Raw genomic sequence first — 22690 nt, forward strand, 5'->3', positions numbered from 1 at the left:
GAAATTTATCTTTCCTCAACAGACTAGTCACGTTTTCTTTTTCAGCCACCTAATTAACTATGTAACTTAAATCCTCTGGTGCCTATTTCTACAACTCTGTATTGAAAAATATTGAGAAGGAAGCTGAAAAATAATTCAGTGTCAGTGTACAGTAAAAACATATGTTTACTACATAGCAAAACAAAGAGTTTATTCCCAGGCTTGATTCTGATTAATTCTGCATTATCAGGAGGAAAAAATATTTTTCAAATACTTCAGTGCTGCACAGCTATTTACCTGACAGTTGCGGTTTAAAAGCTTTTTTAGTGGAAACAACATATACTAAATAAAGGAACTTTCTGATCTAGGTGTTTGAAAAGATGCGCTTAGATAAAAATATGTAATATTTATTTTTTATAATACTATTAAGAGATGCTGTCGCTCTTTATGGATACTGTACAAAATATGTACCCAAAAGAAGACCTTAATTTTGAGATCGGGTGTATTTTGTATGTATAGATCTAAGCATTTGGAGCAGCACCAACAAATTGATATGCAATTTTATGTGTAATATAATATTATTTTCCAGAATGACTCTTATGTTTATAGCAATGGACAAATCTCAGACTCGGATATTAAACTCAAACACTGAAGTGAGTGCAGGACCTACAAGATTTTTAAGATTTAGGTAATCAAAACTAATTTTTACATCGTCAGTGCTAACAAACAATCTGTGATCAAGGGTCAGGTCCTGGGTCTCTCACTCATGACAAAAATATTCAACGGACTAACTCAGCTGAAGCCAGGGAAAATATTCATGGTCTCATCATCAAACATCAGACTACATGATGCTAGTCTGGCCTCAGAAAGGAATGAATTCTGTCACCTGAACATTTGCTCCAGAGGGAAAGCTCTCATATCAAAAAAAAAAAAAAAAAAAAGTACAGTTAGAAGCAGAAACAATTACTTCCCTAACAGCATAACATGCAAGTACAGCTATCAATATATGATTGTGAAAAGCAGAAATTTTGGAGCTGCTATACAAGTAAGAATCATACCAAAGACTCATAACACCGCTGAGAAATATACTGAAAATACTGCTTTAGCAGATTGCGCACGTGTGCCAGCTTGTGTACATACTGGAAGGACTATCATCATGACAGAATAACAAGGGTTTTCATACTATTTTAAAATGCTGTTTCATCAGAAATTTTATTTCCATGTTATATTGGTTTTTTCTATGTGAGATTTAGCTAAAACGGCTATTCTGAACAACACCATGAAGCTATGCTGAAAATGTATCAGAGGACTATAGTGGTATCATAAATATATAAATTTACATTTCTAGCTTGATTTCCAGTTTATTATTTCATTACCTTTTTTATATTTTCTATGTAAAATACTATAATCCAAAAATACTTTCCTGCTGGAGAGACCATTCATAATTAAAAATGAAATAAAAATCTCTGCAGGCTTGCATTTATGCCAATAGGAATTCTGTTATTTGGAACAGCTTCCTGGAATCCAACCCAAATTGCTATGCATCGAGCCCATGTGAGCTGATGGGCAGCTTTATTTGTCACTGTGTGACAGCACAGTTAGCCCAGCTGCTAATTAGCAGTGTATGCTGATGGCAAACAGACCATTTCAAAATTGTGTTCAAGCCAGTAATAATATATTACACTACACTTATTTTCCTAGAATGGATGTTACAGGGACCTTCCACTTAGTCTTTCTCTGGAAACATGACTGGCACAGAAACCTTCTGATCCAGATGATTAGATGATTTTTTTTTTTTTAAATGATTTTAAATTTTTATCCCAGACCCCACAAAAAATTCTCCACCCTCTCAGCATCGTAAGATTGATGCAGTCTTACTTAAATGATGTAGTTCAGTGTCTCAAGTTTAAGAGGAAATACCTTCAAGTTTATTTCTTTGCAGCTTTTTGTGAATTAACTTGGCGTCATCATGACTGAGCTAGCAATCAGCTGTGGTTTGTGGGAAGAAGCACGCATGTGCTTTGTCTGGTTAACCCTACATGCTGCATTCATACCCCATTAAATCAGCCTCCTGCCAGCCTGGGCTAATGGCTGACCCTAGAACATCACCGTTGTAATGGCATGGCTTTTACCCTTCCCAGACATGTTTATTAATCCAACTCTGTGGATATGAATTAAAACCTGAAGAAAATATCCACGTTCTTACAGTTGGGGGGGGGGGGGGGGGGGGGGGAAGAGAAGAAGAGAGGGGGAAAAAAAAAAAAAAAGGAAAAAAGCCCAAATAGCAGAGGAATGTCTGGCAAGTGAAAGTCACTGCTTTTTTTGAGAGTAGACACACCTTAAGACATTTGTTCTGTACAAAAGAGAAATATTAACCAGTGATGGGGGTATACTTAGATTAAAAAAATACTGTGAGGGGGTCGGATGAGAATTTACAAAACATTACCTACATTACCTATACTGTCTCACTTTGATCCACACTAATGTAAGACTTTTTTGCGCTCTCATCTGGTCCCTCCATGGCACTACCCACAGGTTACAGCACACAAACAAGCGCTATGGCAACTGATGTGGCTGTATTTGATATCCTGGCTTTCACAGAGGGCTGGATCATACTTCACAAACGTGCACTTCACACTTTTTAGACTAAAAGTATTTCAGCTATAAATGAAGTGGTGCCTTTTAAATATCTTTGCTTTCTTTTTTTTTTTAATCCTGGATTTTCTTTGACTCTGTGCCAAGCAATGAAGGTACTGTACACATACTCCTCTTTCTCCTGAGCAGATGGATGGGAACAGGCAAGGCTTCAGGTCTGGACACCCACTAATCTGCAAAATACGATTGACACAGCAAAAACATCTCCATTTACTGATGATTTAACAAAGAGAAGTAGGGATCCATCCCCAGCCAAGACAAGGCTGAAAAAAAGGACTTTTTCTATTAAAGGCTACTCTAGGTTACTGAATCTTTTGATTGTCTCCAAAATGTACCCTCTACCCTTCCTTCAGGGCTGTGACTACACACACTACCTCTTTGTATAAATTAATCCTTTGGGATTACAAGTCATTGTCTACTGCTTTGGAAAATACATTGTCATGGCATAGGTAGAGATAAAATGAGTATTCACTTATTTTTTTAAAAAAGCAACCAACACAAGGAAAACCTAATTAATTGAATTCAGCAAATTATGCCAAAGACCTAATTAGGACAAGCACTGCTGTTGTCTAATCTGCTTCTCTTTGGCCCTCTTGTCCTGCAGGTCTGCCCAAGTTGTACATGGATAAATAAAATAAACTACCTCTCACACAAACCCATATAAACTATAAGTAAAATTGCTGTTAGTAGCAATCAGTGAAAAAATAGTTTCTAACTGACAGTCATTCTCAAAGAATGTAGCACAAACTCTGCTTCTGCTCACCTGGAGATCCCCTGCGTTCCCAAAGACTCCACTGGGCTATGGCGGGTGGGGGCAAAGCACCATAGTTTCTGTTAACATTTAAAGGCTCCAATTCTTTAAGGCAGACTTAACTTCCAGAGGGCCTACCAAGGAGCACACCTAGAATGTCAAAGGACAATTCTGAACCCTACCACTGATGTTCAAGTTTAGTTTTTAACCATATGAGGGAATTGCTCCTCTGAAAACAAGCTTGCCAGTGGGGTCATAGGTCCATACACTAAGCTTTCCTTCATTTTTCTCTCTTTTATTTATTTCTTTATTGCTCTCATTTTATCATTTAAAAATGCTGAGAGGTTAGAAAAGAGTCAGATCAAGTCAATGTGCCAGGCTAATGTTTAACCTTAAATTAAAACCTCACAGACAAAAAGGGAGTGTACTACAAATTTCACAGCTAAGTCCCCTGCTCCAGTCTGCCTGAGAGAAGCATCAGCAGCACTAGGGTCTAAGGGCATTCAGCACCTTCCTAACTCATACTTCACTATATTTTTTTTTCCACCTTAGAAGTGAACTGGGGGAAAAAAAAAAGTCTCCTCGCTGAATAGTCTTTCTGTTTTTATTTGTCACTGATGAGCTACAGATAAATTTCAACTTTGCTGTCAACTGAGTTAATCTGCTCAGAGCAATAGCTACAGAAAACCAGAATCCTCCATCAGAGAATTGTCCAACTGGTGCCATGTCAAACTTTGTAGCTCCAGAAGTCAAAAAATTTGTGGCTTGGGACTATGTTGTTTTTGCAGCACTCTTTTTAGTATGTGCTAGCATTGGAGTCTTTTTTGCAGTTAAAGAGAGGAAAAAGAAAACTTCAAAGGAATTCTTGGTGGGCGGTAAGCAGATGACATGTGGACCAATAGCTTTCTCTCTCACATCGAGTTTCATGTCAGCAGTAACCGTTCTGGGGACACCCTCCGAAGTTTATCGCTATGGGGCATCCTTTGTGTTGTTCTTTCTTTCATATGCACTTGTCATCATTTTTACTGCTGAACTTTTTTTACCTGTATTTTACAGATCTGGCATTACAAGCACTTATGAGGTAAGTAAAAATTATTTAAAAATGGCACTATTCTAATATAAAAGTCAATATCATTAATATAGATATTTGTAGAGAAAAATCTCTGACAGAAGAGTTTCTACAGTGTTTTACAGAACAAGTGTATTGACACATGAATTATTTTTAGAAGCGGGTTGTATTATTCAGACTAATTATTTATATTGCAAAAGTTGAAAGCACAAATTAAGTCAGAGCTCCTGTTCTGCATATATAGCAAAGATACAGTAAGGGTTTATATACCAGCACCAAATTAAGTTACAGATGTAAAATATTTAAAATATATCCAAATGCTTCTGATCTTATAAGTAACTATTACACTCTGGTTTAGAGAAGAGGTATTAAAGACAGACTTCAAGAAAAAAATTCAGTAGTATCCAATTCAAACTTGGTCTAGATCTGGCAATTTGGTCCAATTGACTATAAAAGTGGACTACTTGATATCCAAAAAGCTGAGGTGGGAGGAAGGGATAAAGAGATAGAGGAGGGCAGGTCTCTTTCATAAAAAAAAAAGTCAGGGCTGGAAAATGAATTCTCTAGGAAATGAAATGAATGACCTCTGAATTTTCTAGAGTTTTCCCCTGTCATTCTTCCTGGGACACATTATTTTCTTCATACGACAGTTCAGTAGTTAAAAAAAAAAAAAAATTAGTAGTCCTCGTGATGTTATTGCTAGGAGCACAGTGTGCAGCCCTTATCTGCACACCCATAGGGCAGCTGTCGAGCATTTGGGAATAGCCTTTTAGCCAGTTTAATCAACTGCTGCAAATTTGGTCACGGCCATTTGTGGGCAGTTTCAGCTAAGCAAGAACCAAGGATTTAGTTCATGAGGAGCTTCCTGGTAACAGAAAGGTTGCTCATGTTCTTTAAGCCCCTACCCAAGGAGGGGTTTTGGTCAGACAGCTCTGCCTGGGTATTTGGAAATATTTCAGTTACAGGTTGGAAAACATAAAATAGACCATCTGTTCCCATTGCCAGAAGTAACTGTATTTTCTAGCTGGTTTTGATGCAAGATCAGAGAATGAATTACTTCTGTCATCTGAATGACTGAAGGTGTCACTATAGCCAGAGAGTCCCTTCAAGCATGCTGGAAAGTTGACTCTGCTGGGTTCATGAATTAAGTCAAATTATATAAATTATTTATTTGTATTGCAGACTGTGGGGCTTATTATGCAAGAGACACAAGAAAGATTAACATGAACTAAATTAATAAGAAAGAAGCTGCTTTGGAAGTACTATATGTAGAGGTTTGTAAAAGAGAAGACTTGTAGAGCCTGTGCCTGGTGCCTGCTGAGGAGTGCAGGGGACTGGGGCCCAAGTCCACCCAGGGCTGCGTGGGAGACTGCCACAGGGTTAGCAACACAGATTCAATTTTTTGGTCAACTCTACAGGGAGACTTCAGGTGGTGACTCAGCCTTAAAATCTGGCTTTTGTGGCTAGAGGTCTACCAACCTCTGCAGTTTGCAGTAATTAGGAACACCTCTCTACGTCCACCTGGAAGTCCATAAGAACTGCACTTGCCTCTCCATATTGATGATGTGCAGGTTTGGCATTAGACTGAGACAGAGCAAGTGAGAAAGGCAGCTTAGCTTAAGCACTGTGAAACTCTGTTCATGCTTCTCCATCTGCTCCACCACCACTTTTGTCACTACATGAGTCAAATTATACTATTTCTCCTAGAGGTGACCTCAAGTCCTATAGTTGGAATTTAGTCTCATTTGAAGTTTAAATTTCTTTTCCTTGTTGCCCTTGGGCTCTTTCAGTTATTCCCAATACAAAGCAGATACTGATTACTGCAACTCAACATATAACTTCAAGTACATGCTATTGATGAGAAGATTTCTTAAATGAAATTATTGCTACATGTAATAACAATCATGCTCTCCTGCACATTACTCATAGCAGTAGTGCCAGCTGCCAGTAATTTAACTTGCGTAGCAAGCTGTTACACAGGGCAAACAGAAGGTTAATAGCTGTGTCACAGGTGCTACATGTGCAATTTACTGAGATTCTTCTTTTTCCTAGTATTTGGAGTTAAGATTTAACAAGATTGTTCGTCTTGCTGCAACACTGATCTACATCCTGCAGACGGTAAGAAGACCTTGATTCTTTGTTTATGCTAGTTTCACTCAACATTTATTTTGACAGATTAGTTTCAGACTACACATTTTTTATAATGAGATGTTTTAATGGGTACTCCTTTTTTTTATTTTTTTCACTTGGACTGTGAATGTTAAAAAGAAAGAATGGTTGCTTTCCTAACTTTCTAGCTTTCTCCTGTTTAGGATTAAATATGCCATTTTTGTTGTCTTTGACACTTGGATGTTGTGCTGAACTCTCACAGACTCTCAAATTCTTGGTCTCATTACGTTCCCCTGAAGCCTCTCTCTTTCCAAATGAGTGGATTCTATCTGCCTTGAGAAGCTAGATGAGCTGTACTGGGTACGCTTAGTTCACTAGTTACCCATTTATGACACTGGGCTGAGGCTATCCCATGGCAAAGTGGCAGCTGGTGGCAAGGGCTGTTCCCAGCACCAGGACCCAGGGACTAAGCCCAGCAGCCCACAGGGCAGAAATCACTGCCTAATGTGAGCAGACTCCCCATCTGTATACTGCTCTGCATTGCCATAGAACACTGACTACTTGGCACTGGTGAGGCTACACCTTGATGACTGTGTTCAGTTTTGGGCCCCTCACTACAAAAATGACATTGAATTACTCGAGCGTGCCCAGAGAAGGGCAACGAAGCTGGTGCAGGGTCTGAAGCACAGGTCTGATGGGGAGCGGCTGAGGGAACTGGGGTTGTTTAGTTTGGAGAAGAGGAGGCTGAGGGGAGACCTCATCGCCCTCTACAACTACCTGAAAGGAGGGTGCAGAGAGGGGGGATGAGTCTCTTTAAGCAAGTAATGAGTGATAGGACAAGAGGTAATGGCCTCAAGTTGCACCAGGGAAGGTCTAGACTAGATATTAGGAAGCATTTCTTTACAGAATGGGTGGTTAGGCATTGGAATGGGCTGCCCAGGGAGGTGGTGGAGTCCCCATCCCTGGAGGGGTTTAAGAGTCGGGTTGACATAGCGCTGAGGGATATGGTGTAGATGAGAACTGTCAATGTTAGGCTAATGGTTGGACTAGATGATCTTCAAGGTCTTTTCCAACCTAGACGATTCTGTGATTCTGTGTGGGTAGATAAAATAAAAAACACTCCTGGCTCTTGGATAGAGATGTTGAGCAGAGACTAGCTTTACTTACCCCCCAAAACCTCACTTTAGTAGTACTACTTAACTTTACCTACTTACTTTACCGAAATAAACCCAACTTAAGGAGCCACTCAAGGCACTACTGTAGACATCAAATAGATTTTTTTGCCCTTTGTTTTAAAGCTTCATCAAGTTTCTCAAAAGATTACGTTAGTTATGTATTTGATGGAAAGTCTTAGGAAGTTGGCAGACATTTCGTTCTATGTTAATGCCATTTTATTAACTCTAAAACCTTTTGCAATCGATTTGAATTCTTATTCACTTCCAGGCTTTGTTTCTCCCTCAGTTCTGTCAGAACATTCACATGAAGGGCATTGAGTCAGCTACTTTGAAAGGGATTGAGTGGAACAAGGGAAGTTTAATCTCCAAGAACAATCCAAGTTCTCTCTGCATCACTGTTAATATTTTCCTGAGACCTCCTCTTTCCATCTGACTAGGATATTTTTGTCATCTAGTCATCTTCACAATGGGTGAAGTAAAAGTAATACCAAGATAGATAATGGTCCTTCCAGCAGAAAAGAATTAAACCAAAGATTTTTATTTTGTAAAGGCTGAAACAGAAAGCCATATAAAATAAAGAAACCTCCTGATCTGGTATTTTGCTCTGAGCCCCAATCTAAATAGAAGCCTTATCACTGAGCATTCATATACATTTTTTTTGTTTTCATGAACTTTTTCTCTTTCAGATCCTGTACACAGGAATAGTGGTTTATGCTCCATCACTGGCACTAAACCAAGGTGAGTTCCAATACCGCACTACATGGCTACTCCAAATACCCACACCACAAAACAATTAGAATAAATGAAGTAAGGAAAATAGATAAAAAAATCTAAAAAAAATTCCTCACAAGTTTTGTAAGGAGGTTTTTGCCTACACTTTGTAGTTCTGCATTTCGGACTCCTTGGATCTCTCACACCAGTAGATTAGCAGGAGCCCCACATTTGCTGTTCTGCTCTCCTTTGCCCTCAATAAGGTAACCCAAAGAGGTTAGCAATGAACAATTTCTCAACATCCTGACAAAGTTCACAGTACAAGCTGATCATCCAAGACATATTCTGTACTTTGATTCCCCGCTTCCCTGTCTCCTGTGTTCAGGTTCCAATGGGTATAACTCCATTCCCTGCAGCTGGAGCTGAACGCTGTGCTGCTTTCTGCACATTTCTTTAATCAGTCTTTGCAAACTAGGCATGCAACATCCATCATGATGGCATTACCAATTTTACTGTTATAGAGCATAAAGAATCACCACGGCCCAGCTCCTAATTTAACCAAAATCCATTGGGAAGAGATTGGGAGGCTCTTTTCATTGTTCATCACCTAAGTTGTATCCATTTTGCCCAACCCCACCTCTCACACAGTGTTGAGCTTTTCTGGAGCTCAACTGAACTTTACATGACAGTTCGTGTTTGTTATTAGGCCATACTAACTTTGCTAATAAGTAAACCTTGACAAATAGACTTGCTCTCACAAACCATGCCCAGTGGGAGACACTTCAATATAAGCCAAACCAGAATTTGTACATCTTGTATAAAGTAACTTTATGAAGTAAAATGAACACACAAAATTGTTTTAATGCAGAATATTTTAGCATTAAACTGTTCCTAGTTGCAGGGAATGGAATTTAGTTTGGGGCTGGGTTTTTTTCTTAAGATTCTTTGGAAATCTCTGAAGAACTTGATTTCTCAAGAGAAAATTCTGGACTAAGAACTGAAGGAAAGCATTTCTTATAAAGCTGTCCCCCATAGGAATGATGTTTATGCAATTATTCTTCTTACGTATTACTTTTGCACGCTTGAAAGTTAGTTAAATCCAATTTGCAAGAAAATAACAATGCAAAACAGTATCCAGTAGAGTTAAGAAACCTGAACAATCCAGAAAAACTCCTAATAGGCACAAAACATTAAAATTAGTAATTACTCCCATCCTTTTAAGGCTAAAGCATCATAGCTTTTCTGTTACCATCCAGATGACCTACTTCCATTTCATTAACCATTTGGGTTTTTTTGGTTTCACAGTCACTGGATTTGATCTCTGGGGCTCTGTAGTTGCAACAGGAATTGTCTGCACTTTCTATTGCACTCTGGTACGTAACAGGCATAACCCAACAGCTAGAACACAGATTGTTAATTCAACCATCCCTTATACGTGACAGGCTATCGCAGAAGGGCGGCTTCCAAATAGACTCCAAGTGACTGAAGCTTAAGTAGGAGAACATAAAGATAAATTTCTTTTAGACTCTGTGGTATAAGTAAGTCTATTTGGAGAAAAAAACCATTTCCTTTCAAATCCTCTGCTGTATGTCTCAAGGTTTAAACCAGACAGCTTGAGGCAGAGTCCAGATAAGGAGGCATAACCTTCCCCTGCCACACCAAATCTTTTTTGTAAATTGTCCAGATTACAAAAAAGATAAACATGGCAGCAGAAGCGGCAGAGCCCTGGGGCTCAGGACACAACCTAATTTCTGTTCTCATTACCATTGATGAATTTTTTCAATATTTCAGTCAAACCTCGTTGAAGGCATTTATTGTGTTGCTCTAGTACAGATCTGATCAAATATGAAAGTATGTATGGGAAAAAGCGGAACTGCAAACTTTCTGGAGCTATTTTTCTGTTTTAGGCTAATTGTGGACCACTGGGCTCTGAGAAGTGTACAGAGTGCTATGGGAAGTACAAGCTGGCCAGCTTGTGCTCCCTAAGCTTTTGTTCCACACTGTGGCATATTCTTCAAATGCATGTAAAGGAGGCAGAAAAAAAAGCATTTACCTGGAGGTCAGATATTCTCATATGACTGTGGACAAATCATTTAGGCCATGTCATTTTCTGACCTGCAAAAATACAACCTTCATGGAAGAATACAAAGATTAGGAATATCCCGATTTGCTAGATGCTATACATATGGCTCATAAGCTCCTGAAACAAGGGGTCTTTCCGCCTTTTGATGTACTTGAACAACAGGAAAGAAGATGGAGCATACAGGTTCTGTTTGTTTTAGGGAGGATTAAAAGCTGTTGTCTGGACAGATGCATTTCAAATGCTTGTCATGGTGGCTGGCTTTGTGACGGTTTTGATTCGAGGAACTACTCTGAACGGTGGATCGACCAAAGTCTGGGAAGATGCCTATGAAGGATCACGACTAAACATATTTGAGTAAGAAATAAATGGTGCAAACCTTTTATTTTTATATAGTTAATGTTTAGAAACCCTACCTTCACTAAGACAAAAATACTCAGCCTTGTTACTAGCAGTGAACCACCTCAGTAACTCAAAGAAGTCCATTCCCTATTTCTCCAGTTCTTGGGGACGTAGTTGATCTTCCAGGAGACCTTACCTCATCTTTCTGTTATCCTCTTCAAAGAAATCAAAGCTCTGCTGAACTCAAAGGGAGCTTTGCCAATTTTCTTTGTGTAGCTACAAATGCAGCCCAATTATTCTTTCTAGCTGTATATATCTTTCATTTTAAATACACTCACCACAGCAGCTAGCAAAGGTGCACCAGCACTGCGATAGCAAACTGACCTTCCTTTGGCTGTTTGTGGCCTTGACTGAAAAGCTCATTGATCAAGGCAAGTCACTGACAGAATCTAGCAGCAAGGTCAAATGTTATCTGCTATACAAATCAAGATTAGCAGAACTGCAAAGATGACAGATGAAAGACAGAAAGATGTACTTGTACCAGATAGAATTACTGAGTAATGAAATTTCATTGTTAAAAAAAGGTAACTGCAGCTGAAGCAATTTCTTGTAAAGGAAACAGCACATCATGATGATGTAACTAAGAGTTTGGAGGATTTTTAGAGTTTAGTAAGTAGCTTTGTTCCTTGCAAAGGACAGGGTTCCAGGCAGGATGGCTTTCAGGTGTTGCTGCAATATGACAAAAACCTGAAATCTGAGCATGAAAAGATTTATAAGTGTGATTTATCTCACCTAATTGGTCCTCTGACACAGTCTGCATATGTGTTAACCCTGACCTGATAGTAATGTGTTCCAATATAAAAGTAAAAAAACTTTCAAACCTAAACACATTACATGTTGTCTGTGCTAGAAAACAGTATTACCAATGTGGTACTTCTCATTCAGAGGGTGGGACGTACCAGGTATTTCTGAAAAATCACCTACTTCTTGATAAATAAATATATGTTTAAACAAGCGAGCTGAATGGCTTCCCTTTCTCTTTTCTAGCTTTGATATAGATCCTTTGAGACGACATACCTTCTGGACAATTGTTATTGGGGGAACATTTACATGGCTAGGGCTCTATGGAGTTAATCAATCCACAATACAGAGATGCATTTCTTGCAAATCCGAAAAGCATGCTAAACTGTAAGTTACCTGTAATTAACCTCTTTGAGCAATCAAACATATTGATGTGGAACTATACGAACAGTTTGTCAGTTATGTTAAATAAATATCAGGATCCCATTGGGTAGTAGTAAGCTAATTTTGCCCTGACAGTCTTACTCCCTTTGACCCTAAATGGCATAAGTAAATGCAGAAATTAAAGTGGGTAGTTATCTACATCTTGCAGTTTCATAATTTGGGGTCAGGCTGCCAAATTAATCCTCAGAAGCACTATACAGAAAAGATGCCCACACAGCAGTTGTGCTATCTACAGCTTTATTGGAAAAATGTATTTATTGGAATTGTGTTTATATTGCATTGTATTAAAAGTGGTTATTGATTTAATGAGGAACTATAGTACAAGGCATGATCTAAATAAAATGAGATCAATAAATAAAGTTATAAAAATTCTAAAATATAAGAATAAATAGAATCAATGGCAAAGAAACTAGTGAAACTTCACAGTATAGACATATAGGTCTCCAGCCCACTACCTTAAGTTCAGCATTAGTATGTGCATAGCTAGACACATGTTCTACTAAAACAGATTGTTTCATACCCCTGGTGCTAATTGCTTGACCACTTGGCTAAGGTATAAAGGAAGTAATTTTTTTCCTTCCTCAGACAGTTTTTTTGCTAGCTTCAATCATACTCATTTTTCTTAAGGTCATGACAGATTATATGAATTTAACCTGCTGAAATTCAGTCTCTGAAAATGTTTGGAAGTCACAACAGTGAGAATATCAGTAGTAACAAATCCTGAAAAAGACCTTCGAGTCCCACTAGCACAGCTCTGAACCAGAGCTCAGAACTGGACCTAGCAAGAGACCTTGTGCAAGGTGATGTCCAAACATGATGGAGACTAAGTAAAATTTGGCAACTCTCAGGAACACCAGGATTACTGAACCACAGCCACACAACGTCCCCAGTGGATGCTGCCACGCACATCCTCTTCGTGGACTAGTGAAAAAAACTCAAGTGTGCTACTTTGCATGGCAACATTGCCACCACGACAGAATCCACGCAAAATAATACTCTGCATGGCTTAAACAGAGAACAGTAACAACTCCTGACAGACAAAAATCTGCTCTCACAGGGGACAGGAGGGACAGACACAGCACTCAGTGCATCCTGTTCTGCATAAAAGTTACTGGTCTTCGATCAGTCTCTTCCAGCTCTACAGAGCTACCTAGAACCTTGTTGAAGAGCATAAACAGGCTGTATTTTTTCCATGTTTTTTAAAATCAGTATCAGACAAAAATTCTTAGCCTGATGATGCCTTTAAGAGATTACATAACTAGCTTTGATTAAGGTGTCTCTCTAAAAAGTTAGAAATAACTAACTTGCAACAGCTTTTCTAGATCTATCTTGTATTAAATAGAATTTCTCTCCTTTGTTCTAGAGCACTTTACCTGAATTTATTGGGACTCTGGACAGTCCTGGTGTGTGCAGTATTTTGTGGTTTGGTGATGTACTCTCATTACAAAAGTTGTGACCCTTGGACAGCTGATTTCATTTCAGCACCTGATCAGGTACAGATACCCACTGTTATCATTAGGAGCTGCTTTGGGCCCAGACATAGCACATACAGAGACAGTTTAAGTTTTATGGGATGCTTTATGTCCTTACAGTGCTCAGGCACTGAGGTGGTTGCCAAATAAGGGCTAGAATATATCTATTCTGGCACTCCTGCAGTATTAATCTGATTGACCACCTCTGCCAAACAACATCCCCTTTGCTCAGAATCTGATGCCCCTTGTTAGCTGGAACAAAACCAGAATTTAGCAACATGCTCAGATGCAGCTACTTCTCTTCCATTGCCCGGGAAAATCTTAACTAATTGCTTGCATTGCTTTTGTGCTCCTACCCCAGCTCATGCCGTATTTTGTTATGGACATTTTTTCTTCGATGCCAGGAGTCCCGGGACTCTTTGTCGCCTGTGCATTCAGTGGAACGCTAAGGTCTGTGAATCTCAAGTGACATTTTAGCTGCGTACCATTGATTTCTTGAGGACCCAGAGCAAGGTCAAAACATGAAACCCTAAGAAAAGCCCAGCTGATTTTCTTAGCCTGTTCTAGGAAGAAGCAGTGGTGCTTTGTTGAGTTACATTACATTCATGCCAGAGTCCAGCTCCAGTTCTCCAGTATCTTTTTATCCCAAATACATTTCAGAAAAACTATCAACACAGTCAAAAGGATATAAAAACTGAGGAAACACCAGTTCTCTTTGTAACAGAGCTCAGCTTCCTGAAATACCTTTGGAGCTGCTCATGGTGAAATTGCCTTTACTCGATCCAACTGCCACAACATCATTTCAGGGATAGACAGCTTTTCAGCAAGTCTGCCTGCACATGGAACAGAGTGAGGCTGGGAAAAAGAGATGTCTGCACAGAGAAGTTTTAGAAACTGTGTGTTCTTCAAGGGGGTGCTGCATGTTATTGTAGTTTCTACCCTCTACTGGCCAAACATCAATACTTTATAGGACATTAAAAAGGGAGAAGATTCAAGTTCACACTGACATTATTTAAATGCCATAGAGTCAATCTCCAACAGGCTGTTTCTAAATATTCTTATCTGTAGAAAAAGCAGGAGAGTGTTATCAAAACAGGAAAAAAAAGAAAAAAACCCCAACTCTAAAGCAAAAAAAAAAAAACCCGCAATAAAAGACACTGACTGCTCTCGGCAGGAGACTAAGAGAACACAGGTAAGGGCACCGAGTACCAAATACTGTGCTGTAGGTATTGACGCCGACATATTGTCACAACAAAGTCACAGAGATCATATTCACTAAATATGGATTAACTCACCTAGCTAAAAGAGTCAGACTATTCCTATTCTGTATTTTTCAGTTATGACAGAAAGCAGAATAGACATTTTGTGGAGGAACAGGTTATCACTAGAGGTCACTGCACATCCTTTGGCTTGTAAGGGAGTAATATCTTTGCTCTGGAACACATCTATATTTTCAAGGTCTTTGCAGCTTGGGAAACTGAAGGGCCAGTTAGGATGAGTTTGTATCCTGTTCTGTGCCAGCATGAAACAGGGGCCCTAACCATCGCAGAAGACACAGAAACCTCACCAGCATTAGCAGTGCATGTGAAAAAGACTCTTCAAGAACTGTACATTTTATAATATTAATGTTAAACAAGAGGCAGTATTTCTCTATAAATACAACTTTATTTCAGATTACTTCCTATTTACTTAACATTCTTCTTCCTTTCTACAGCACAGTAGCTGCTAGCATCAACGCTTTAGCAACTGTTACCTTTGAAGACTTGGTCAAGAAAGGTTTCCCAAACCTCTCTGAGAAGATGAGCACATGGATCAGCAAAGGCTTATGTAGGTATCCTAGAGGGGATCCATTTCTTTAATGGCAAAGGAGTCCATCCCCCCAATTGCTATTACTACAGAAGAAAATAAGGCAGAATTTTATATACTCGGAGCCTTGAGAGTCTCAGACTCTCAGTTGACTCTGAGAGCAGTTCTGTGAGTAGTGAAGGGCACTGTCTAGAGAGACTCCTTCCAAAACACACTTGTGCTTCGGAAACCTCAACAGGAGTGTAACCCTTTACAGACTCTCAGGATGAAGGTCAGTCTGACGCTACAGTAAAATTAAGCATGGGTGCTATATGGTACAGAAACAAACATAGATTAGCATCAACAACCACTACTGAAAATCTTCAGAAAATTTTTGTTTTCTGAAAACACTGGGGAACACCATGGGATCTTCTTTACCATACAGAAAGAGTATCAGTGCAGTTATTACCACATTACTCTACAGTAGCATTACTAAATACTATTGTTTTACAGTAATACAGTAAGATTTCTATTCAAACTTAGAGTATCACAGAAGGAGGTTGCTCAGTTTTTCAGAGAAAAACAAGTATGTAAGAAAGACTAATAAAAAGCAGACCATCAAAATATCAAGCATCCAAAGTGGTGTGAAATTTTAAGATACTTTTTCCAACTATTGCAGTAACATCGTAACTTTTTAAAGTGTTATAATAATATCATAACTCTTTACTGATGCTTGCAAAGATCACAGAAGAACCAAACCAGTAAATTCTCTGTCTCCAACCTCCTCTGTTCCTGCTTTTCTACTTGCTACTTAGTTTTTGCACTCACGACATAGATAATTTTCACCTCCAAAACCAAGGTGTGCTAGCACATGAGTTTTGGTTGGCTTTCCTCAAGACTGCTACATTCAAAGTTAAAACTGGTGTCAAAGGGAAAAAGCCCTGTTGCTTATCATTGCTCAATTCATTCATTAGACTATTTTAAAAGCACTATTTAAAGGAAACAGAAACTGAAACATTTCTACATGAGGCATAACTTCTAAATTAATTTAATTGCTAAGTTCTGCTTCATAAGAAAAAACAACCAACCAAAAACCCAAGAACACTTCACACAAGGTGCTGCTGGGTGCTTAATGGACGGCTTTAAACATCACAGCCCAAAGTACAAACTCCTCCATACAGCCTGGTCCCTTCAGATACTAGATGAATTAGAAATCATCCACGCTATTGACCAGCACTGACAACCTCACTGCCTGATCTTTTCCAGGTATATTATACGGTGTCCTGTGCACTTCGATGGCTGCAGCAGCATCGCTGCTGGGAGGAGTTGTGCAGGTATCTCAATAAATGCAATGAACTGAACATGAATGAAGTGCTATGAACTGAACAAATAATGCTGACAGCACTGGGACTGCTGGATTACCTGAACAGTTTCTGTGGACACTGCTGAGCAGAAAACCCAGGAAAAATAAAAATCATAAATCCCCCAACTTCCTCACTATTTAGGCACTGCTGGGAATGGATACTGAGTGTGATTCTCTCTTTAATTGTGCACCGAAATCACTGTCGGTCTCTTCTCCCCCTCTGTTTCCCACCAAAGATTATGAAAGCAGAACTGTGCACACTCCCTCCAGCTGTTGCACTAAGCTCCTGTCTCTTCTCTACATCCACAGGCTTCCCTCTCCATCCACGGGATGTGTGGGGGGCCCATGCTGGGATTATTTACCCTGGGAATTGTGTTCCCTTGTGCCAACTGGAAGGTAAGAAAAAAACCACCCCTTATCTAAAAGAAAATCTCATGGTGTTATTTGGTTAGTCTGTCTTGAAAATTATTTGAGTTTTCCAGATTTAGTCTCTGGGCTGCTTGTCAGATTTAGAGCCTGAGGAGTCCAAGATCTGCTTTAGAGGTCCCTTTTCACTGTCTGATTTTATCCCATTTGAATTTACCTCTGCTCAGCTGTGGAATAATTGGTGATTAGATTGACATGAGGGCTTTTTTTTTTTTAAATTATTTTTATTTCTGAGTTTCTTCTCTTTCATTAAAATGAAAAAATATTCAATACTTGCCTCAGCCTATATTCACCTTGAGACACACAGAATGATTTCAATTGGTCTGCCTTTGTTAACTGAGGCAAAACACAATATGAACTCATTTCATATTGCCCCACGAGCAGTCCCATCACATTTGCCCAGAAATAAAACTGAATTCTGTATTGCAATTCTGATCATCACAGTTTTGCTTCAGCTCTTATTACTAGAGAGCAATAAATCACCATGATTTATGCCAAGAGAAAACAGAATTGGTTTACGCTGAGAAACTGTAACCAGTCATCATCTGCTCCTGCCTAATTCACGTCGCAGGGAAGCACTTCCCGTGCATCACCTTTAACAGTACCTTTCTATGCCTGCCAAGGGTGCTATCGGAGGCCTCTTAGCTGGGATCACCTTAGCTTTTTGGGCTGGTACCGGCTCTTTCATTTACCCTGCACCACCGACAAAGTCCATTCCTCTGCAACTGTCGACTCTCAACTGCACACTGGTTAACAGCACCGAGGCGCTGACGACAGCAGCTTCCACAGCCTCTCCAGACAGGTATTTTCCCTGCCGTTACCACCCAAGCCTGTGTTTCGGCACAACACAGCCTGAGCCTGCAGCGTGCATCCGGGGTGCAGCCAGTAACTGCCGAGCAGGCTGGGAGCATGAACCGCTGCTGGCCATACACCGACTGCAGCATGAGCTGCGGTTTGCTGGCACAGTCCAGAAACAACAGAAACATACCCATTGATCATCACTAGCTGCTTTTGTCACCTTTTCACAGGCCTTTTCTGGCAGATACCTGGTACTCCCTGTCCTACCTGTACTTCAGTGCCATCGGCTGCCTAGGCTGTGCCATCACAGGGCTGTTGATAAGCTTTATAACAGGTTGGTGTTCAGCACACATATTTATATAAATGCTTTTGCACAAGAACCTGACTCTGCTGTTAAAACAGCTTCTAAAGAGTCCAGCGAGCATCTTGTGATACACACTCAGGAGAGAGTAGCAAGCTCCAATCCCGCTCCCCACACCTCATGCTCTGAGGCTCCCAAGGCTCACACCTAGCTTTCCATAGACTTAGGTATTATTTTCTCCTTTCAGGACCCAATAAAGGAGAAGATATCCCACCAGTGTTAATTAAGCCAGTCTGCAACCTGTTTTGCTTTTGGTCCAAAAGCCTCACAACTTTCCTCTGGTGCGGCGTGCGGCACGACACCCAGGTGAGTACCTGACCCCCTCAGCTCAGCCCCGCTGTGGCCCAGGAGCAGCGGGCGTGCAGGCACGTATGGACGTGAGGGCACATGCCACACAGAGCAGGTTAGCCTTCAGTAATCACCTTTTACAGTTGTGCAAAGGATGCTGCGTAGGCACTACAGATGGGAAGTGAGATCAGCCAAACCCTGCTCAGCATTGCTCAGTAATAAGTCACTTATTTTCCCTGTTTACACAGTACAGAGGGACTTGGGGTCTCTGAAGACAAACAGCCCTGGGGATGGCCAGCAGACCATGAAATGGGGGCTGACCTCCCTCTCCGGCAACTGAGTGGGACAAAACCGTACTTTACACCCCGGAGGGGAGTTCACTGAGCTACTGCCTCTGAGCACAGAGGGAAAGCCTTTAGTACTCACACGTCCACGAAGCTCTGTGGCTGCTGCCATCCCCACTCCAGACCCAGCAGGTCCTCTCCCCACGCAGCACTGCTGGCCCACCAGGCAGGGCTGCAATCACCAGCACCTGGGCTGCCCCGCCCACCACCCCCTCCACCCGCTCTTCCCCAGGTGTCGCAGATCTTTGTAGCTCATTAAGAAACCACGAATGACAAGCACCTCTTTTTCTTGCACCATTGTAACAGTTTGCAGGGAAACAGCATTGCTCCATCTTAGCAGAATCTGCCAGGTTTAGAGAAGGGACATAAAGCAACATGTGTTTTCAGCTCCTTCAGAGCACTCTAGAGGTGCCTTTAAATATTAGAAGTAATCTTTCAGCTGCAAAACTCACAGTATTTGACGATAAGGTAGAAGCTGTCCCTCCACCCAGCTGGCATTGTTTGATATTAAACGTAATGGTTTAATTTGGAGGCAGCTGTGGCTCTAGATTTGCTTCAGCTGTTTTTTAGGTGCTCAACACAGACTTTGTCTAAAACTTTTCTGGAGGAAAAAAAAAAATCGTCTCAATAAAAGCAGAAAAAAACCCACATATGGATTTATACCCTTGTATTTGCTTAAAATGTAAAATAAAAACATTAAGTAGTTGCAATGTGAAACCATTGAGGCAAGTGTAGGGCAGACAAAAACCCAATCCACTAAAATGTGGAGAAATACGCAAATAAAACACTAAATTTAAGTGATTAGGAAGGCACTGAGGGCACATTTCATGACTTTTACATGAACATAGGAGTTGTGAGAACTTGTTTCTGTTTCTTTTGCCAAAGACTTTCTATGGGGGAATGAGAAAACCAGTGGTTGTGTATTGAGGGGACACACTAAACTGTGCCTGTTTGTGGGTCTGAGAGCCTTTTTATGCAGTGAAGGAACTCAGGTTTATAAGAAAGATTGCCGAAATTTCAAAATGCAACAAGATACCCTTTAAGCAAAGGAAAGCAGCAGTGAATACAGGGTTCAAACTACTAGAGCATTTTCTTTCTTTTTTCAGGTGGACTTTGAAAAAAATCTGCCTGAAGTTATTGCAAATAAAACTGGAACAGATGACACCTTCAAGAATAATATCAACAAAGAAAACAAACGCCAGTTCCCTGGTTACAATCCTGAGGAAAATTCTTATACTAATATAAGCAGAGAATCTCGTCTCTAGAAGCTGATGGACGAGGGACCTTTAATCAAACTTTTTTTCTCCAGCTTCAGGAACGAAGAGTTCTTTTTATTGCTTTTACCAGCTTGTAGATGACCAAGAAGGAACAATTGCTCTCTATAGCAATAAAGGCCATATTTTTATTTATGAATTTCATGGCAGACCTGGAAAATCATTGGACAAGGGGGTTTTGGAAGCACTGCTGTTTCAGAAGAAACGTTTCATGAATCTTGCCACGGAAGCTCCTGCTCCGAAGCAGCCGCAAGGTGTCACTATCACATGCTCTGCTCAGTAACTAGTCACTGAAGGGAAACGTGCAAAGGTGAACTTGAGTAAAGCAAGACTTCAGGGAAGTTTTTGAGGCCTCTCAGGAAGGTGAGACTGGGAACTGCCCTCTGATGGAGGGGAGAGGGGGGAGGTCAGGCTGAGCTAGTCTCTGCCTGTTCTTAGGTATTACAAAAACCCTCCTCACAGGAATGTTGTATAGACCAGACTGGTCTTTTAGTGACTGAGCTAATCATGTTTGCTTCCTCTGTGGAACTAAGATTTCTTTATAATGTCTTCTTGTAAAAGCTATAGGAGAGAGTAACAAATTTAACTTTGAATTGAGGATAGTTCTTTTATCTGTGTTAGTCTTGGGAAGACAACCTTTCAGCTCAAAAATACCCATCTATTACCTTTATGCAATAAAGAAAATCAGATGTTGATGATGATGGCTCATAATTGATAATCCATGCTGAATTTTAGAAAAAGGCACATGATTAGGAAAAATAATCTGTTGGATAAAATGTCTTGGAAGAAGGTACCTAGTCCACTAAGTGCTGTTTCAGTGAAACACATTTCCTCTAAAATTTGCCTGGTGTAAATCAAACTCAGTAGATCACCTGCCACCTTGATAATGTTCTGGATGCAGTTTTCTGGATGAATGTATTTGTTATTAAACAAAACTCACCCGGAATGAAACCAACTGAATGAAAATATCAAAGATGACTCAGTTGTGGACTCAGCTGATATTTAGCTCATATTGCTCTGAAGAACACATATGTTGCTTTTGCTTTGTGAGGAACCATCTTTATGATGTAGATCTTGGTCAACCTGGTCTTTGCAGTTACTTCCCCTGACTGTGTTCATGCCCTAACCTCTGGGAATGGTCCCAGGATACTCAGAGAACAGAAGTAGTAATCTGTAAGTGACACTGCCTTGCTTGTGCAGGACAGTTTGTCCACAAACTGAGAGTTAAGTCAATATTTGTTTTATACCTTTTATACCACTTTTATAATCTCATTAAAGCTTACAGCTGGATCTGGCTGGCAGCCTGTTTTCTCTCATGGAAACTCAGTAAATAATCCTATTTTATCATGTGTAGTTTATGGCTACAAACATTATCGCTTAGGTTGTATTACGAGAGCCTAATTATCATGCTTAAGGATGTAAAATAATTATGGAGTCAAAGCAGATCAAAGCACCAATGTGAAGCTACATAGCTGGCTGATGAAAAAAACCTCTCTACTGGTACTTGGAGGATATCTGATTCAGGGACATCTAACTGTGAAAATGACCCAGTCTGCTCTGCATATTTCTTGAGATGCTTACTCATTGCAGTGTTCTTATGCTCTGCATGCAGGAAGATGCACAGTTTGCATTTTCCAGTATTTTCTCACAAGTTTAGCAACACCTTTACACTGGATTCACTACAGACTTAGTGCCCAAGTCCTTTGCAAGATCCAAGAATCTGAATTTGTTGATTTAATGTCAAAAAAAGTGATTTAAGTTGGCTAGAATTGCATTCTCTCAAAATGTCTTTGAAGAAATATCCTGAAGAATTTATCTTTAACTTCATATTTCTGGACTAGTTATGTTTCAACTAAAGCTGCTCATTAAGCCCAAGTGTTTTTTGCATTTGTGAAGGTGCCAAGCATTCCACAAGGTTTTACTAAGCCCAACACGTGCAGTTAGTATGACGTATGACAGCTAAAATTGTTAATCAGTTGTTTATTATAGTCTTCTATCATGATTTAAGGATGTCGCCTAGCAAAACTGGAATTCAGAAAAATTACCATTCTGATTAAATATTCATGTCAGTGTTGCTTACAGTTATCTTCTTGTCTTCTCATTTCATCTACATCCTGAGCCATTGATCCTTCCAGAGAAGAGCTAGCCTGTACACCTGAGTTGAAAAAATGAGATTAAGAAAATAGGAACATGTAAATTCTAAAATCAGAGCTTAAATTTAAGAAATTGTTATGTCACTAGTGAAAGCAGTAGACCATAAATCATCGAAAATTTGAAAAGGGAGTCTAGATGTGCCTTGAGACCACAGAGTACTGCGTTAAGCGTCCAAGCCAACTTTAATCCTTAAATTTCTTCCTTACAATATTATGGTTTGAAGGCTCATGAGCACTCACTTTTCAAGTGTATGATTTTTTTTTTTTTTAAAATTAACTTTGAACATTTGGAATAATGAAGCTCAAAGGC

The 22690-nt window shown here is 39.9% G+C and overlaps 1 protein-coding gene across 1 annotated transcript; it reads left to right on the forward strand.

Moving 5' to 3' along the window:
- The first annotated feature begins 4002 nt into the window (after window positions 1-4002).
- On the forward strand, window positions 4003-20279 carry SLC5A12 (solute carrier family 5 member 12). Its single transcript, XM_074841931.1, has 15 exons — window positions 4003-4466; window positions 6507-6572; window positions 8425-8476; window positions 9755-9822; window positions 10732-10886; window positions 11919-12059; window positions 13480-13609; window positions 13950-14038; window positions 15303-15415; window positions 16640-16707; window positions 17046-17132; window positions 17786-17964; window positions 18191-18294; window positions 18509-18627; window positions 20060-20279. The coding sequence occupies exons 1-15, from the start codon at window positions 4110-4112 to the stop codon at window positions 20216-20218; spliced, it is 1887 nt and encodes a 628-aa protein (XP_074698032.1). The 5' UTR covers window positions 4003-4109; the 3' UTR covers window positions 20219-20279.
- Window positions 20280-22690: the final 2411 nt, after the last annotated feature.

This window comes from Strix aluco, chromosome 16 (genome assembly GCF_031877795.1).
Source record: "Strix aluco isolate bStrAlu1 chromosome 16, bStrAlu1.hap1, whole genome shotgun sequence".
NCBI lineage: Eukaryota > Metazoa > Chordata > Aves > Strigiformes > Strigidae > Strix > Strix aluco.

What these genes read in the sequence shown, in the direction of transcription:
- SLC5A12 (XM_074841931.1), top strand. Translation starts at nt 4,110, where the DNA reads ATGTCAAACTTTGTAGCTCCAGAAGTCAAAAAATTTGTGGCTTGGGAC. An exon ending in ATGGATCAGCAAAGGCTTAT is followed by an intron (nt 15,416 to 16,639) that starts GTAGGTATCCTA and finishes GATCTTTTCCAG; the next exon opens with GTATATTATACGGTGTCCTG. An exon ending in GTTGATAAGCTTTATAACAG is followed by an intron (nt 18,295 to 18,508) that starts GTTGGTGTTCAG and finishes TTCTCCTTTCAG; the next exon opens with GACCCAATAAAGGAGAAGAT.